Source organism: Sciurus carolinensis, chromosome 15, assembly GCF_902686445.1.
Source record: "Sciurus carolinensis chromosome 15, mSciCar1.2, whole genome shotgun sequence".
Lineage (NCBI taxonomy): Eukaryota > Metazoa > Chordata > Mammalia > Rodentia > Sciuridae > Sciurus > Sciurus carolinensis.
The window spans coordinates 41,930,203-41,947,766 of NC_062227.1; the positions used below are offsets into that span (position 1 = coordinate 41,930,203).

The 17,564-nt window shown below is 36.5% G+C and overlaps 1 protein-coding gene across 3 annotated transcripts in view; it reads right to left on the reverse strand.

Annotated features, from left to right (window-relative positions):
• Positions 1-17,564, reverse strand: part of Garem1 (GRB2 associated regulator of MAPK1 subtype 1) — a 187,168-nt gene that overhangs the window by 118,022 nt on the left and 51,582 nt on the right. For all 3 annotated transcript variants that reach the window (XM_047526425.1, XM_047526424.1, XM_047526426.1), the window contains exon 2: positions 1,718-1,858. In XM_047526425.1, the coding sequence (XP_047382381.1) occupies positions 1,718-1,858 (141 nt within the window). The remainder of the gene's footprint in view (positions 1-1,717; positions 1,859-17,564) is intronic.

Here is a 17,564-nt window from a genome sequence, read left to right on the forward strand (position 1 = left end):
GAGACCACACGGGTAAGTAGGGACCCCTGCACACTCCCAACCTAATGGCAGGCTCTGAGAAGCACTATGGTCGAGGGAGGCCACTCTAATGGGGAGAACCATACAAAGGGACAAGTGCCTAGGGTGTTCAGAAAACAGTGGGATGTCTGATCTAGCTAGAATGTTCACTCTTCAGAGTAGAACAGGCTGGAGAAGTAGCCTGGAACTCTGCGGGGTGGAGGGCTTACACAGCAAGGCCAAGAATCCAATGCAGCATGAAGCCTTCAAAGGGATCTGAGCAAGTGACCAAATGAAAACAATCCTTTGGGAAGATCAATTTGATAGAGCTATTCACAATGGCTTTTTGGGGGGGAAGATTAAAAAATAATGCAGTCTACCAATAGAAGAATTCAGCAGACTAGGTAAAATCATAGATGTGGATGAAGCAATATAACAATTTACTTTTCTTTTTCGGTTTCTACAAAGAAACCAGAATTTGAGCTTGCTATAAATAATGTAAATCTCACCTATTGTGGAAACCACACAGAGAAGTACTAAGTGTTTCTCTGTTTTCATGAAAGCTACTCAACTCACAGGACTAGGAAATATTCTAAAGGACAAAGATTAAGTTCAGAGAAATTCTCATTTTCTTATAATATTTTGAATAAGAACGATCTTTGAGTGGTTTAGTGATTCCTCAGTCATACCAGCAATTAAAGACTTCCAGGAATCAAAAAGGGTAACAAAGCACCCATTCATAAAACATTTATATATTTTTAAAAAACCCCATTTACTATTGTTCAAGACATTGGGGATACAGCAAGATCCCTTTTCCAAAAAGACAACTTGGTCAGCATTGTAGGAGGTCAATCAAAAAAAACTGTCAGTCTAGGGTTATAAGATTTATGCTTAGTTGGTTAAAATGTTCTGCTATCAACTTTTAAAAAACTGAACAATAATAGTGGAAAAACTTAAGATCCTTTATATAACAAACAATAAGTACCAGAAAAAAATGTACAGTGATACTAGTTTTTTTTTTTTTTTTTTTTTTAAACATTTATAACTACCACTACTAAGTTTATTCAAACCACTAAACATATCCCAAGCTCAGTGCTGGTCACAGAATGAGCTCAATAAAAATTAGTTAAAGGGCATTGTTGAACTGAATGGAGTTCAAAGAGAGGTGAGGAGGCACCTATCATCCACACTGAACTGGAGCAGTGAGGTCATCGGAGAGGCTGTGTTCTAAAAGCCTCCTTGAAAAAAAGGGACACACCCAGGTATCTGAACTTCCAAGCCAATATTTTTAAACCAGACACAATGGCCACTTGTGCAATGGTACCTCGTGAAATCATTACATCATAGTCATTCACAAAAGCAATTTTCAAGCTACACAGGGTTATTCAGAAACACAAGCACTTGGAGCTCAGAGGTTGGCTACACATTTTCATCTTAATTCCAAGACTACAGAGAAGTTATTTATGTGTCTGTAAAATTTTTATCTTATAAATATCCAGCTGCAACAATTAGAAATATCAATGACAAAATGCATTCGAACTTTCACTGATAGATAAAAATAATCACATAGAAGTGTTTGATTCTTCTTTTTCTTAGTCATTATGCTTCCTAGTGTGTAGACAAGTCCCCTTTTCCCATTGTAAAGGGGAAAAAAAAAAAAATCAACTCTTCAAGCCCCCTTCCTCTCTCTGCCTTTTCTTGCCCCCGAGAGGAGTCTTACCTGCGTAGTGCACTGGAATCTCTATCTTTGGCCCAATGACGTAGTGGCCCTCCTCCAGGCTGTGGGCAGTGATAGTGGTCCACTGCCGGCAAGAATGAATCAGAAGGTAGTCATGCTCCCGCAGTCCTTCTATGCACTCTCCTGCAAAACACGATTTGATACAGAAACTTAAAATTCACACCTGCTACCTCCATACTTGGAAAGAAAGTCTCCTGAGTTAAAATCTCACTAATGCGAAAGTTGACAGTTCATCCCAAGATGAGATTATCATTTGAGCTGGCTTGAAGGAAAAAAGAAAAAAAAAAAAGTATTCCATACCAAATTGAAAACTGCAATAGGGATTTCATAAAAATCTTTCCCACCTATTTGGCAAAGTGATATTCAAATGTTTCCTTATATCTAAATGACTGTATCTCAAAGATAATAAACATTGTTAAAGTGCCTGCAATACTTTGGCACTATTTAGATGTGTTGTGTATATTATTTCATGTGATAAAACAACTTTATGAACTAAGTATTGCTCATTTTTTATAGGTGAGAAAAATCAAGGTTCAGAATTTAGGTAACATGAATAAACTCAGATTTAATAAGAAAAAAAAGAGGGGAGGATTTAAACTTAAGCCAGACTGATTTCAAAGTTCATGCTCTTAATCACTATAATAAAACTATCAGAAATGAACTTATATCTCTGTTGAAAGAGTACTTGAAGTGAAAGGCCTATATTTCCTTTTTAAATTTTATGTTTACCAGTTCTCTCTGACCTCCTACTAAGTCTCCCAATCAATTAAGCATAATGAAGCTTTATAGCATATAAACAAAATTATTTTTCATCTTAATATTTTCTGGAGTGAACTGATGACAAACTATTTCAAAAGAGAAACCTATTCCTTGAAATGTAAAAAACATGCTTTTCAGATGAAAACATAATCCACCCCATTAAATCTAGGTTGGTTCTTTTAAATGCATAATGAAAATATCTGAAAAGGCTAATTCCTTTATACAGAAAGCAGTCTTCCTTATTATTTAAGTTAACTTTATTACAATAATTAAGAGTTATTAGGGACATAAGTGTGTTTTGAAGTGGCATCTGCAGATCTCTCTAAAATTAGAAGACTCATTACTTTTCAAATCAATAGAAAAGACAGTAATGATCCACTTGGTTATCTCAACCATAAACCATCTAATTTGTTTCCAAACCAATAATGCAATGATCCTTAAAACAGTCTTAACACAGGAGTGCTATGTCTTTGTACTAGAAAATAACAGAGTTGAAAGCTTTATTTGGCGGGGGGAGGGGACACAAACTGGAGGCAGGAGTATTAGTAGGAGGGGAAGGAGCTAACTCCGCAGGGAACAGTTTCCAAACCAGACTCCCTGCACTTCAAGCTTAGGGAGGACCAGGTATTTTTAAAAAATTCCTCCCTGGGGACATGGGTCCTTGTGAGCCCTTTGCAAAGTGATAACAAGGCAACAAGGCAAGGTCTAGACTCCACTGCTCCAAAGGAAAGATCCAGCAGCCCAGGAGGAGCATACACACACAGTCAGCAGAGGCCTTAGGAGCACACAGTCTGGGGTTCAGCAGAACCGTCGTGCTGTGAATGCTGTGCCACGCACCACTATGCAGGACCCTTCCTCTTTTCATCTACAAGATAGGGTAGCCATCTTTTGCTCCACAGAATGGCTGTGGGAATATACAGTAACAGATGGAAAATATGTAGCAACATGTCTCACATACTAGGAATGACCAAGAAACTTCAGTTATTAACTACACTACATGTTTCTTTACTAAAATTTAATCCTCATGTAAACAATGTAATTTAGGTCCTGTTATCCTTGAACAGGATTGGAAATTATCTTCAGAGCAGTCAAGCAACTTGCTCAGAGTGGCACAGTAGGAAGGGGCAGAAACTAACTTGAGGGTCTCTCTACATTTCTCCCTGATCTTCCAACACCAATTGTCCTTTACATCGAAAACTACTGACAATAACCCAAGAAGCAGGGAGAAGCTGGCATTCTGCTTCTAGTTTTACTCATTCACTCAACCATATAACAAGCAGGGTTCTGAGCACCATGGATACATCTGTGAACAAAAGGAAGCACCAGTTCTCTCCCAACAGGGAGGAGACAGTCAACACCAAGGACAAACATGAATATCTACATTACAAACTAATCAGAAGCTGGGGGAAAAGGTAAAGGATCAGAGGATCACACAAGTATAAGAAGCGGCAGTTTGCATGTTGGTTATTTTTAAATATTCCTTTTTCATTGACCCAACAAACATTTGTTGAGAATCTTCTATGAACAGGCAATGGCAGGGTGTGCGAAAAAATAAAGGAGACTTGGCTTTTGCATTCAAGAAGTCCACATTCTCACAGGTGAGATGTGTTCCTGTAAGAGAGGACAATGCAAGAGGGACAAGGAATCTGAGTGGGGACAGGACGTTAGCAGAGGAAAAGAAGGAAGGTGTTCAAGGGAAAATACAGCATATGAACTGCTCCTTCTTTGATGAATGAGCTGGGCTTCAATGACAGCAGGCAATGGGGAGCCTTTGAAGAAGAAGGGAATGACCAAAGTTCTGCTTAAGAAAATGAATCTGGTAGTATTGTAAAAGATGGATGGGCATGGGGAGAAACCAGAGCCATGGGGCATATGCAGGAAATTCAGGGATAGCACACACAGTCATTCTGGGAAAAAAGAAAAATGTCATTTTCTGCAACTAAATTGTTGTATCATAAAAACCGTTTTAATTTTATTCCACAGTGGGCTCTAAAGAGGCAGCCAAGAAACAACTGCAGTCAAGTTAATCAAAATGAAAATTTAATGTTAAATCCTACTGCTTGCTGGTGTAGTAAACACTCCAGCAAGAGAATTCAGAATGTCTTTCAAAGCCATAAAGTAGTAAGAAACCAATGCCTATCTGAGCTTATGTCTTTTTTTTTTTTTTTTTTTAAACAACTGAACTGTGTGTCTGCTTTAGGCAAAATAAGTTTCACCAAAATTGTCTAGAAACAAAACTTAATATAATCAGTTAAAATATCCTAGGGTAGGCCATTAATAGAGATACTACATTAAATGAATTCGTAAAGTAAACAACATTTTGTGATATAATTATCCTGTTGCTTAACTACTATGTATAACATACTAAAATTTATATATTTAGCTCAATGATATAGTAACAAGAAGTCTAAAAGACTGTGTGTCGATGCTATTGTGAATGGAGTAGTTTTCCTAATTTCTCTTTCTGAAGATTCATCACTTATGTATAAAAATGCATTGGATTTATGAGCATTGATCTTGTAACCTGCTACTTTACTGAATTCACTTATGAGTTCTAAAAGTTTTCTGGTGGAATTTCCAGGTTCCTCTAAATATATAATCATGTCATCAGCGAACAGGGATAGTTTGAGTTCTTCTTTTCCTATTCGTATCCCTTTAATTTCTTTGGTTTGTCTGATTGCTCTGGCTAGAGTCTCAAGGACGATGTTGAATAGAAGCGGTGAAAGAGGGCATCCCTGCCTTGTTCCAGTTTTTAGGGGGAACGCTTTCAGTTTTTCACCATTTAGAATGATATTAGCCATGGGCTTAGCGTAGATGGCCTTTATAATGTTTAGGAATGTTCCCACTACCCCAATTTTTTCTAGTGTTTTGAGCATGAAGGGATGCTATATTTTATCAAATGCTTTTTCTGCATCTATTGAAATAATCATGTGATTCTTAACTTTAAGTCTGTTGATATGGTGAATGACATTTATTGATTTCCGCATCGAAAAAAATAAAATACTTGGGAATCAATCTCACAAAAGAGGTGAAAGACCTCTACAATGAGAACTACAGAACACTAAAGAAAGAAATTCAAGAAAACCTTAGAAGATGGAAAGATCTCCCATGTTCCTGGATAGGCAGAATTAATATCGTCAAAATGGCTATACTACCTAAAGTGCTATACAGATTCAATGCAATTCCAATTAAAATCCCAATGATGTACCTTGCAGAAATAGAGCAAGCAATTATGAAATTCATCTGGAAGAATAAAAAACCTAGAATAGCTAAAGCAATCCTCAGTAGCAAGAGCGAAGCAGGGGGTATTGCAATACCAGATCTTCAACTCTACTACAAAGCAATAGTAACAAAAACGGCATGGTATTGGTACCAAAATAGACAGGTAGATCAATGGTACAGAATAGAGGACATGGACACAAACCCAAATAAATACAATTTTCTCATACTAGACAAAGGTTCCAACAATATGCAGTGGAGAAAAGATAGCCTCTTCAACAAATGGTGCTGGGAAAACTGGAAAACTATATGCAATAGAATGAAACTAAACCCCTATCTCTCACCCTACACAAAACTCAACTCAAAATGGATCAAGGACCCTCGGAATCAGACCAGAGACCCTGCATCTTATAGAAGAAAAAGTAGGTCCAAATCTTCAACTTGTTGGCTCAGGATCAGATTTCCTTAACAGGACTCCCATAGCACAAGAAATAAAAGCAAGAATAAACAACTGGGATAGATTCAAACTAAAAAGCTTTCTCTCAGCAAAGGAAACTATCAGAAATGTGAAGAGAGAGCCTACAGAGTGGGAGAATATCTTTGCCAACCATACCTCAGATAGAGCGCTAATTTCCAGAATCTATAAAGAACTCAAAAAACTCTACACGAAGAATACAAATAATCTAATCAACAAATGGGCTAAGGAAATGAACAGACACTTCACAGAAGAAGATGTACAAGTAATCACCAGATATATGAAAAAATGTTCAACATCCCTAGTAATAAGGGAAATGCAAATCAAAACTACCCTAAGATTTCATCTCACCCCAATTAGAATGGCGATTATCAAGAATACAAGCAACAATAGGTGTTGGCGAGGATGTGGTGAAAAAGGAACACTCATACATTGCTGGTGGGGTTGCAAATTAGTGCAACCACTCTGGAAAGCAGTGTGGAGATTCCTCAGAAAGCTTGGAATGGAAACACCATTTGACCCAGCTATCCCACTCCTTGGCCTATACCCAAAGGACTTAAAATCAGCATACTACAGAGATACAGCCACATCAATGTTCATTGCTGCTCAATTCACCATAGCCAGATTGTGGAACCAACCTAGATGTCCTTCGGTTGATGAATGGATAAAGAAACTGTGGCATATTTATACAATGGAATATTACTCTGCAATGAAGAATGATAAAATTATGGCATTTGTAGGCAAATGGTCGAAATTGGAGAATATCATGCTAAGTGAGATAAGCCAATCTCAAAAAACTAAAGGACGAATGATCTCGCTGATAAGTGGATGAGGACATATAATGGGGGGTGGGAGGGGCTAGCATTAGGTTTAGGGTTAGGTTTAGAGTTAGGCTAAGGAGAGCAGTAAGAATGAAGGAAAGAAGGACTGTGTAGAGGGAAAAGAGGGGTGGGAGGGGTGGGAGGGGTGGGAGGGGTGGGGGGGAGGGGAAAAATATAATAAACATCATTACCCTATGTAAACGTAAAAAAAAATAAATAAATAAATAAATTAAAAAAAAAAAAATAATCAAGATGTGATGAGAAATCCTACAGAATGGGAGAAAGTCTTTGCCATCTGCACCTCAGAGCATTAATCTTCAGAATATATTAAGAATTCAAAAAACTTAACGCCAAAAAAAAAAAAAAAACCCAATCAATAAATGGAGAAAGGAACTGAACAGATACTTCAGAAGAAATACGATTGGGCAAAAATATGAAAAAATGTTCAACATCTCTAGCAAACACAGAAATGCAAATTAAAACTACACTGAGATACCCTCTCACTCCACTCAGAATGTCAATTATCAAGAATACAACTAACACGTGTTGGTGAGGATGTGGGGGAAAAGGCACCCTCATACTTTGCTGGTAGAAGTGCAAATTGATGCAACCACTCTTGAAAGCAGTATGGAGATTCCTCAGAAAATTTGGAATGGAACCACCATTTGACCCAGTTATCCCACTCCTTGGTATATACCCAAAGGATTTAAAATCAGCATACTACAGTGATACAGTCACATAAATGTTTATAGCAACTCAATTCACAATAGCAAAACTATGGAACCAACCTAGATGCCCTTCAACAGATGAATGGATAAAGAAAATGTGGTATATATACACAATGAAATATTACTCAGCCTTAAAGAAGAATTAAATTATGGCATTTGCAGGTAAATGGATGAAAATGGAAAATATCATGCTATGTGAAATAAACCAATACCAAAAAACCAAAAAAAAAAAAAAAAAAAAAAAAAAAAGACTGTGTGTCAAATTCTAAATTATGGAAATACAAAACTGAAATTTCCCCACATCCAGCATGCTTCTGGAATCTATTTTATTTGCCTGGTTTGACCTTGCAGCCCTCAACAAGAAGTCATACATACCTGTTAAAATAATTTTTAACACTAGGATAACTTCAAAGTGAGTCTGCTTTAAAAAAAAAAAAAGTTTAAATTTCAAAATCCAAAATAAGTATTTATAAGTTAGACATGCACAAATGGGTCATGGATATCCCCTTTCTGTCCTTTGGTTTCTGCACCAATGCCTTCTCCTGAGTCACCTTTCCCTCTCCTTGTTTCCATCTCTGTGTTGCCTCTTAACATCAATTGCACAGTAGCAGTTAAGGTTCCACCCTTAGCCTATTCTCTTTCTCCCCTTTACAATCTTTTTTTTTTTTTATTTTATTGTTGTATTATAATCATACATAATAGTGGGATTCACTGTTATATATTTGCATGTGCCTACAATATAACAATTTAATTTGGTTCTCCTTTATAATCTTATACATTTCTCAAGGGTTCACTTAGATGTAGATGACTCCCCAATCCACACTACCAGTTCCTAATTTCTATTCTGAGCTCCTATTCTGGACTTTGTTTTCTACACATTTCAACAGATATCTTCCTGCCATTCATTATTGCACAGCATCCATTAGTTCAACACACAATTACTGAGGAACAATTATGTTCTAGGACCAGGTGATCAGTAAACCAAATTCCTGCCCTCACAAAGCTGACCTCTTAGATTTTCTACCTTTTTTCATTTTTCTAATTTATTTAAATATTGCTACAGATATATCTTTTTAAAATACTGAATCCTATTCTTCTGCTCACATGCCTTCAATGGTGCCCATTCATTCCAGGCCCCATGATTTAGTTTCAAAGGTCCACTACCTCACATCCCTATCCTTACACTAGAGCCCAAAGGGACCATTCTCCACATATTTGCTGCAGTCTCAAGTAACGGGGTCCTCTCCTTGCTTTTGTCTCTTTCCCGGGCCTTCCTCTATCCTCCAGCCTCCATTTATCCAGCTCCTTACCCAATTCACTCTTACAGACCAGCTCAAATGCCATCTCCATGAAAGTCTTCCTGATCCTGATCCTAATTGTGTTTATTTAAACCACACTAATTTTGTATTTTTGCTTATATTCTAAACTGAATTTATAAATTTGTTTTAGAGCTATGAGTATGAGAAACAGATCAATTATTTAATGTTTATACATTGACATGCAATGAATTTATACGTAAATTAAAATTATAATTAAAATAATTGAAAACTGAGAATTACAAGCATTTTTTCTGTTCTTTAAAAATTGTTCAATATATTAACGTTTAAGAAACATGGTTGTAGGAATTAAGGAACAAAGACACTCAGGACCATAAATGCTGTTAGATGGGATCTCTAGACCATCCCACCTTATAGTGTCCACAGTAATGCAACAGAGCAGCCTCACTCATTGTCTTTGGGTTTTTTTTCTTTTACTCATCAAATATTCAAATAAAATGTTTATGTTTATTTAGACTATCCCAGTGTTGAATTTTTGTGTTTTCTCCTTATAACTATTTTGGCTCTGCTCACCATTACATTTAAGTATATGTGAATTTCTGCATAAAATATACAGTCTTTATGTATGAATTACCCAGGATGGTTTTGATTCCGTTGAAGTAGTTATGTAACATCTGCCACAGTAGGATCCAAGTCTCTATTAAATGACTGAAAACATTTTTTAAATGAAGATGAACTACAGGTTTAATATGCCTAACCCAAAACACCAAAATGACCCAAAATTCAAAAAAAATTTGAGTGCCAACATGATGCCACCATGGAAAATTTCACATTTGACCTCATATGAGAGTTGCAGTCAAAATGCAACTGCCCTAAAAATACCGTGTAAAGGTATCTTCAGGACATGTCTACAAGGCATTTATGAAATGTAAATTAATTATATTTAGACTTGGATTCCATCTTCAAGATGTACTTGTAAACATTCCAATATTTTAAAGAAATCTGAACTCCAAAAACACTGCTGGTCACAAGTACTTCAGATAAGGGATAGTCCACCTGAGTAAGTGTACTCAGATGACTAAATACAAGTTGATATTAAACCCATTAGCTGACTACCAACAAGTTTTCTTTTTTAAATTTTCCAGTATTTTAATGATAAAATGCTTTATGCATATGCAACTCAAACTTAACCACTTCTAGTCATTATTTACTTATTTGTTTTATTACAGCTTTAGAGTTATACATAGTAGTTGGGTTCATCCCAACAAACTACAAATGTTTCCTTGACCTTACAATCCTTTTCATGTAGAAAGGAAACCAACTGGGTCAGTTAAATACTCAAGCCACTGCATTTCTCTTGCCAAACATTTTGAAAAGTACCTTTAATGGCAGGGACAGATTCCTAAAGTTTCCTCTTCTTTCCAGGCATGCAGTGGACCACAGTGCCTAACTGCCCTGTAGTTACCGTTAGCAGGTCAATGAGTTCTAGTCAATGGTGCATAAGCAGAAATGACATTTCCCACTTCTTGTCCATACCCAAGGAGCAGCTCAGAAGCTATCCTCTGTGCAATGCTAAATATTGCCAATGGCTACACACCAATTCCCAGGAACACCTTGGAATAAACTGAAGACAGCACAGCTGCTAGCAGTGTGGGTCCTTAATGAAATATAGTGGAGCAAAGCACCAACCCCACTCTGATGACACACTGAGCTGTATGGGAGGAGTAACCTGCACTGTGGTAGTGTGCCAGGGACATGATTCCTTTCTTGTTCCAGTAGTTAGCCTACCTGAACTAATCCTTCCATATACATAACCTTCAACACCAGCAAAGTCTCCTAATTATAATGATCACAAAGTTTTTGTCATAGACAGTATTCTAAATATTCTTCATAAATACAAACTTTCCTCCACCTTGCAAAGGTAGCTTAGATTTTGCATTTCATTCTATAAAGTGAGGGATAAAAATTAAATGCTATTTAACAAGCAGCCTCAAACATTTTCAATTTTTGAGGTCCTGCTACAAACAAGAACAGAATGCCGCCTAGTGATAATATTTTTCTGTCTTGAAGGACTACAATCTGAAATCCATGGTGACTATGAAAGGATATGTAGTGAGAGGACGTGAAGAGGCGAGGCGAGGTCGTAGCAATCTTCTACGGAACAGTGGAAGAGGGATCACAAAATCTGAATTCTAACACGTTGTCTACAATGAAAAGTTGGGGGGGGGGTGCTCCAAGAAGGAAGTAAGAGAAGTGGAAGAGAATCCTAAAAGAAACAACAAATTGGCAGCTAACTATTAAGAGGAGAAATTATAAAGTGATCAGGAAGGATGTGGTTACAAGAAATCATTGAAGCACAAGTAATAATTTGAAATCAATGAGAACTGAAGAAACCAAAGCTCTAGGAACAAAAGAATAAATTGCTTTTATCCTAATGGCTGAGGTGTTACAAGAATGTATAGGACTGAAGGAAGGAACAGACACAGATATCAATCAAATACATGTGCTGTTCTACAGCGACTTGATAACAGCTTCCCACAAATCATCAAATCAGGAAAAAAAACTGAAGCTTCTGGGACAGAGAGCATGATGCAAAAATAAAATAAAATAAAATTCCCAAATCTGGGTAGATACGATGAATAATTTTAGTATCCTAAAAATCACCAACATTCCACTATCCAAATGATCCTCCAAGGATGTGCATGCACCTGCATTTCTACACTCACTCTCCCCAACAGTGCAGTCCATTTCTAGGCAGTGTCACGTTGTGAATACTAAAACATCTGTGGTACAGAGAAAGGGCTCTGGGAAAATGACAACTACAGTCAACCATGGTACCTCTGGTTTAGTGGCCGTCCTCTTTCAATCACTTCCAAAAATGAGAACATATGTGATTGTCTTAGGGACAATCACCCTTTGTGTGTGATGAGGGGACTCTGAACCCCTGAGTAAGACAGTCCTGAACCCAGGCTGCATGCTCATTGTAATCATCCAGAGACTTGTGAAAACTGCAAGGACAGATCCTCTGTTGGGGCCATTTAAATCGGAATTAAAGGTGGGTGTGGGTCCAGGAATCTGCATGTTCTGAAATCTCTCTGGTATCTCAAAGCACAACCAGTGGTCAAAGCAGGATCCCTGGGAAGACATCTGGGTGACTCAGTTCTTGCACTCGTTTTGAGAAAGAAGAGAGATGACATACCTCAGGGGCTTAAAGATATTAGCCACGCAGTGATCTCTCCAGAAGTGTATTCCTATGACTGTCTCCAAATACCTCAGGTTGTAATATTCTCTCAGATAGCTGAGTTTGTATCATTTATTGTCATTTTTTCATTTTGTTTATCCATTCATCAGATGATAAACAATTGAACCATTCAGCTCTGATGGTTACTGAATAATGCTGCTGTCAATACTGTATACAAGATTTTGCATGGTCATGTTTTCACACTGTTTGGGTATACACTGCTGGATCACAAAGTAACTCTAATTTTTCAGCGGGGCTTAGTGGTGTATCCCTGTAATCTCAGCAACTCGAGATGCCGAGGCAGGAGGATCACCAAGTTCAAGGTTTGCCTGGGCATCCTAGAGAGACACTGTCTCAAAATAAAATTTTAAAAGGAGATGGGGTTAAGCTCAGAGGTAGAATGCTATGGAGTTCAATCCATAGTACTGTAAGTAATCAGTCAATCAATTAATTTAACTTTTCAAGGAACTGCCAATCTCTTTTTCCAAGGTGGCCACATAATTTTACATTCCCATCAGTGATGAATTAGTGTTCTATTTTCTCCACAAACTCATCACCTATTGTCCATCTTTTTAGTTATAAGGGTGAAGTAGTATTCAATTGTGAGTTTGATTTGGGTTTTTCTAATGCTTAGTGATGGGGAGCATCTTATGTGATTGTGTTACTCTGTAGATAAATGTAGGGAAGATTATGATCTTAATATTAACTCTTCTGATCCATGAACATGGCATGTCTTGCCATTTATGTGGACCTTATTTATTTCAAAGATTTTTTATAGCTTCCAGTATATAAGTCTTGTACTCTTGTGTCAAATTTATTCTACATATTTTATTCTTTTGATGGTATTATAAACAGGTTTAATTTCATTTTTTGACTGTTTGCTACTAATGTACATTTTTTTCTTATATCCTGCAACTTTGCTAACTAACTTTGCTAGTTCTAATAGCTTTAAAAAAAATGTGTTCCTTAGAATTTTCTGCATGGAAGTACATGTCATCTATGAATAGAGACAGTTTACAACCTCCTTTCCAAATTGGATGCTCTATATATTTTTCTTTTTTCTTGCCAGTACTCCTAGTTAGAATCTCCAACAGAATGCTGAATGTAAGTGGCATCAAAGATGTATTTTTGGAGAGAATGTGCCTTTCTTTTACCTCATTAAAAGATGAAAGATGGAATGAAGATATGATTACTATAATGGAAACAACCATCTCAGACCTTGAGGACAACTAAGAACTAGAACTGAGGATATTATGTCACATTAATTGAAAAAAAAATTTTTTTTTTTGGTTCTCTGCTATATTGGGCAACATACCAACCTCAGATCTCCTACATGGACTTTGTCTTTGAGTTTCTGTGACCTGCAGATAAAACAAAGCCTAAACTGATACTCAGGAGCATCTAAATAAAGCTTAAGGATTACAGCACCTGCATACTCAATCAAAATACATTAACTATTTTCAAAATACTAGAGTTTTGTCTTGTTTTGTTAAGTCAATTTTTGTAAGATGTTCACCTAATGAAGGACTGTCTCGGCCTAATTTGTAAAATTTGAACAATGTCTAGAATTTTATTTTTTAATTTCAAAAAGTTCACAGGGTATAGTATTTATCATTATACTTCTGATATATTCTTTCAAAATTCCCAACTAGTTCATGATTGCCAAAGTTGCATTACTCTTGCTAATTCGTTTATTTCATAAAGACTAGAGAGCTATCCTTAAATCACTAAAAGATTCTGTCCCACATTTAATAAAACTCTTCAATGTATCCATTTACATATAAAAGGTTCCATTAAGTCATAATTTCAATGATTCAATTTATTTATCTTATAAGCTTTGGCTCTAAGTTATTATGAAACTAAGCTGGGGCATAGCTGTGGATGGGGTAACTTCAAGTATCACTAATGCAGAGAAAAACAGTAAGTTTTTTTTATATTAATTACCAAAAATCTGCCATCAATGAAAGAATTTACAATAACACCAAGTACCTCAGTGATATTACATAGTGAGTACCAGCACAGAAGAGAAAAATCCAGTTTACAGGCTTTAGGTTATATATCCATTTGACCATAAAGAAGACTAAATAGCCAATAATTTAACTCTCAGCTCCCCTTGTATCTTTTTTGGCCATGAACCTACAGCACAGAAATTCAAGTAGAGTCCCATTATTAGGACATTTCTGTTTTTGAAAATGTGCAAGAATTTAAAATAAAGCAATTTAATTCTTTAAAGAAGTCTACAATAATATGCCAACAAAATCAGAAAGGTATTTTCCTTGGTCCCCAAGATATTGTTATTTAAAAAAAAAAAATCTGATTTGATTAAGTTAAGCTATACATCTGCCTTCATGGCATACTGACTAATCAAAAAATAGCTTTCAGTTCATTTACTGACTAAAAGTACCACATATTTAGGAAAATGAAATATATGGTAAGAAAGTACTTAAGTCTTCATAAATCCCTTTACTTTAAATGCATACACATGAAACAAATAGGACCTATCTTCCCACCTAGACTATTAGGTCTTTAGTTCCAGCATTACCCCCTTTTTCTGCTCTGTCTGCATTCAACAGGACTGTTGGGCAACATGATAGGTGTGTATAAGATGCTTTCTAAATGAACAAACTTGGATATCAGTTAGTGAATATTCACATCAAATAAATCTAAATGTAAATGAAGGACTCAGAACTTATTCAAAATTTAAGTCTCTCAAGGAAAGAAGAGTGACCCTGTGTGTGCACAGTGCTAAGGATTGAACTCAGGGCCTTATGTATACTAGTCAACCGCTTGAACACTGAGCTATACCCCCAAGCCCCAAGTAGAGTATTTTTTTAATATCTTCTATTGATCTCTTCTTACCTAAATAAATATCAACAAATCTACATTGTCTAAGGTCCTATTTTTTTTCGATGAATACTTTATTCAAAGACTTGAGTTCTACAGTAATGAAAGAACTGTGTTTACATTTTTTGACCTTTACTGTGAAATCCCAGTAAGAAAAGAAGGCATTAAAGATTAATTTAGGTAAAGCATTAAATGGTAATGTGGTCTCTAAGAACTTCATAGTGAAATCTAAGCAAAAAGGAATGTATAAAACAAAAGAGAAAAAAGATTAGGAATATATTATTACCTCCTTTTAAATAAACCCATGGACAAAGGACTCCTTTTTCAACATTAGATTTACCAGGAACTATACCTAATAGAGTTCTGCTGTATGAAATAGAAGTATGCCTACTTAAGTCAAATCTGAAATTTTATGCTTGAAATACTGAACCATACCTAATATTTAAAAGATTAAGAATTCTACTCGGAGCAATTTTTAGAAAAACAGGTGAGCAATAGTAGTTCCAATATTTCTATCAACATGCAAAATACTACTAAATTTCCTAGCAGTACCTAGCACCATGGAATATTTCTGGCAGCTGAGGGAGGAGACTAAGATTTATATAAGAAAATCTATTTTGTTACAGTACACAAATATTCCTCTTTCAGTAAGTCTGATGCATCCAGTCTGTTCTCCCTCCACGTTGGAGGGTGAACATGAGCTTGTGTGTTAGGTTTGAGTGATGTGGGCATCTACCACACCGTGTGAGGTCAGGCTCACACGTAAAGGGCCCACGGGGTGTGAGACCCGCAGAGGCAGGCAGCAGTCAGCTCTAGTTTCGCCAGTAAAGGGGAATCACCAGGCACATTTCAATATTTTCCTCTTCCCTGCCCCCAATTCTCTGACTCTAATAGTTTAAATGAATATGTGATGACTCTACAGGGTAGGTAGAAGAGGAAGGGAGGCATCTGAGAAACTGCCTGGGAATTGCAGACAGATTTAAAATTGCGGTTTTAATATTTATTAACTACATCACCATGGGCAAAGTACTTAACTTTGAACCTCCGTAAAAACGTTGGGATGACTGAATGAGAATAAAGATAAGGGATTCTATACAGTACATGCGGAGAGAAGGCTCCCCACAAATGGGACTCTGGCTTTATTTCCCCCTCCATCAGTTTCCTTCCCCTTATATTAGCCTGGCTGAGAACATGACACAGTTCTTTCATCTAATGAGAAAATATACCACTAAAGTGTAATGATTCACACTTTATGTCTCACTTCAACTAATAAAATCAAGGAGTGATTTCCATCAGGTGTAAATATTGTGCAAAACCCAATTTAATTTCAAGAGGATAAACCAAGCCACAGGTCAAACTTAAGAGATCTGCAGGGTCATTTTGTTTCAAATTTGGTTTAAGCTTCCTTTGAACTTTATTATGTGACAAAAGATACATAAAATATATAAGAATAGAATTAAGAACTATGATTCACTGCCACAGAAGTTACACGATATATAGTCCTTTTTTGTGTGTGTGTGGTGCTGGGGATTGAACCCAGGGTCTTGTGCTTGCAAGGCAAGCACTCTATTGAGCTATATATCCACATCCCCACAAGATACAGTCTTAAGAAAAATGTTTGAATTACATATTTGTCAGATTTTAGAATCTTCTCACATTACGTGGATTTCCAAAAAAGTACTGTCCGGCCTTAAAAACCAAACACAATTTAAAAGATACAAGACTCATACTTAGACCAATGTTAAAAATCTAAGGATGCTTCCAGAATCAATATGCAAAGTCAATGAATTTTAATAGTGCCTGTACACGTAACAGTTTTTAAAACGCAGATGCCAAATAACAGTAGAACCTTTTTTCAGGTGGATTGCCCTAAGAGCAGCACCAGGGAAATCTCTATAACTTCAAAATACACACAATTGAGAATTTCAACAAGAAAAGCCCACTATATTAAAACTATAGCGATAAGCAAAAGAATCAGATCAAATTTATAGACAGGTCTGTAAGGATATGACAGTTAAAAAAATGTACGAAGTGTTTCAGTTAAGTAAAGTGCACCTTCTCCAAAGAGAACTGGAAAATAAAATTCTTCTAAAACTCTAAAAAGAAGAGTATGTTGGAAATATTCAAAGTATTAGAGGGATCTGACATGAGATAGTTTTATCTGTTGCTGAATGAGGAGTGGGCCACAGGGCAAGGACCTGAAAGTGGCCTTTAGGAATGGAAAGCAGTCTCTGGTTAATAGCTAGCAAGAAGTCCCCATCTCCTTCCTGCAATGTGATGCAAGATACAAGGAGAGGTCAGCAGTCTGCAACCCTACAGCAGGTCCTCCCCAGGACCCAGCATACTGTTCATCTTAGATTTCTAGCCTCCAGAACTGTGAGAAATAAATTTCCTGTTTTATAACCTATCTAGTTGATGGTACTTTGTTATAGCCGCCCAAACTAAGACACCTCCTATCTTAACAT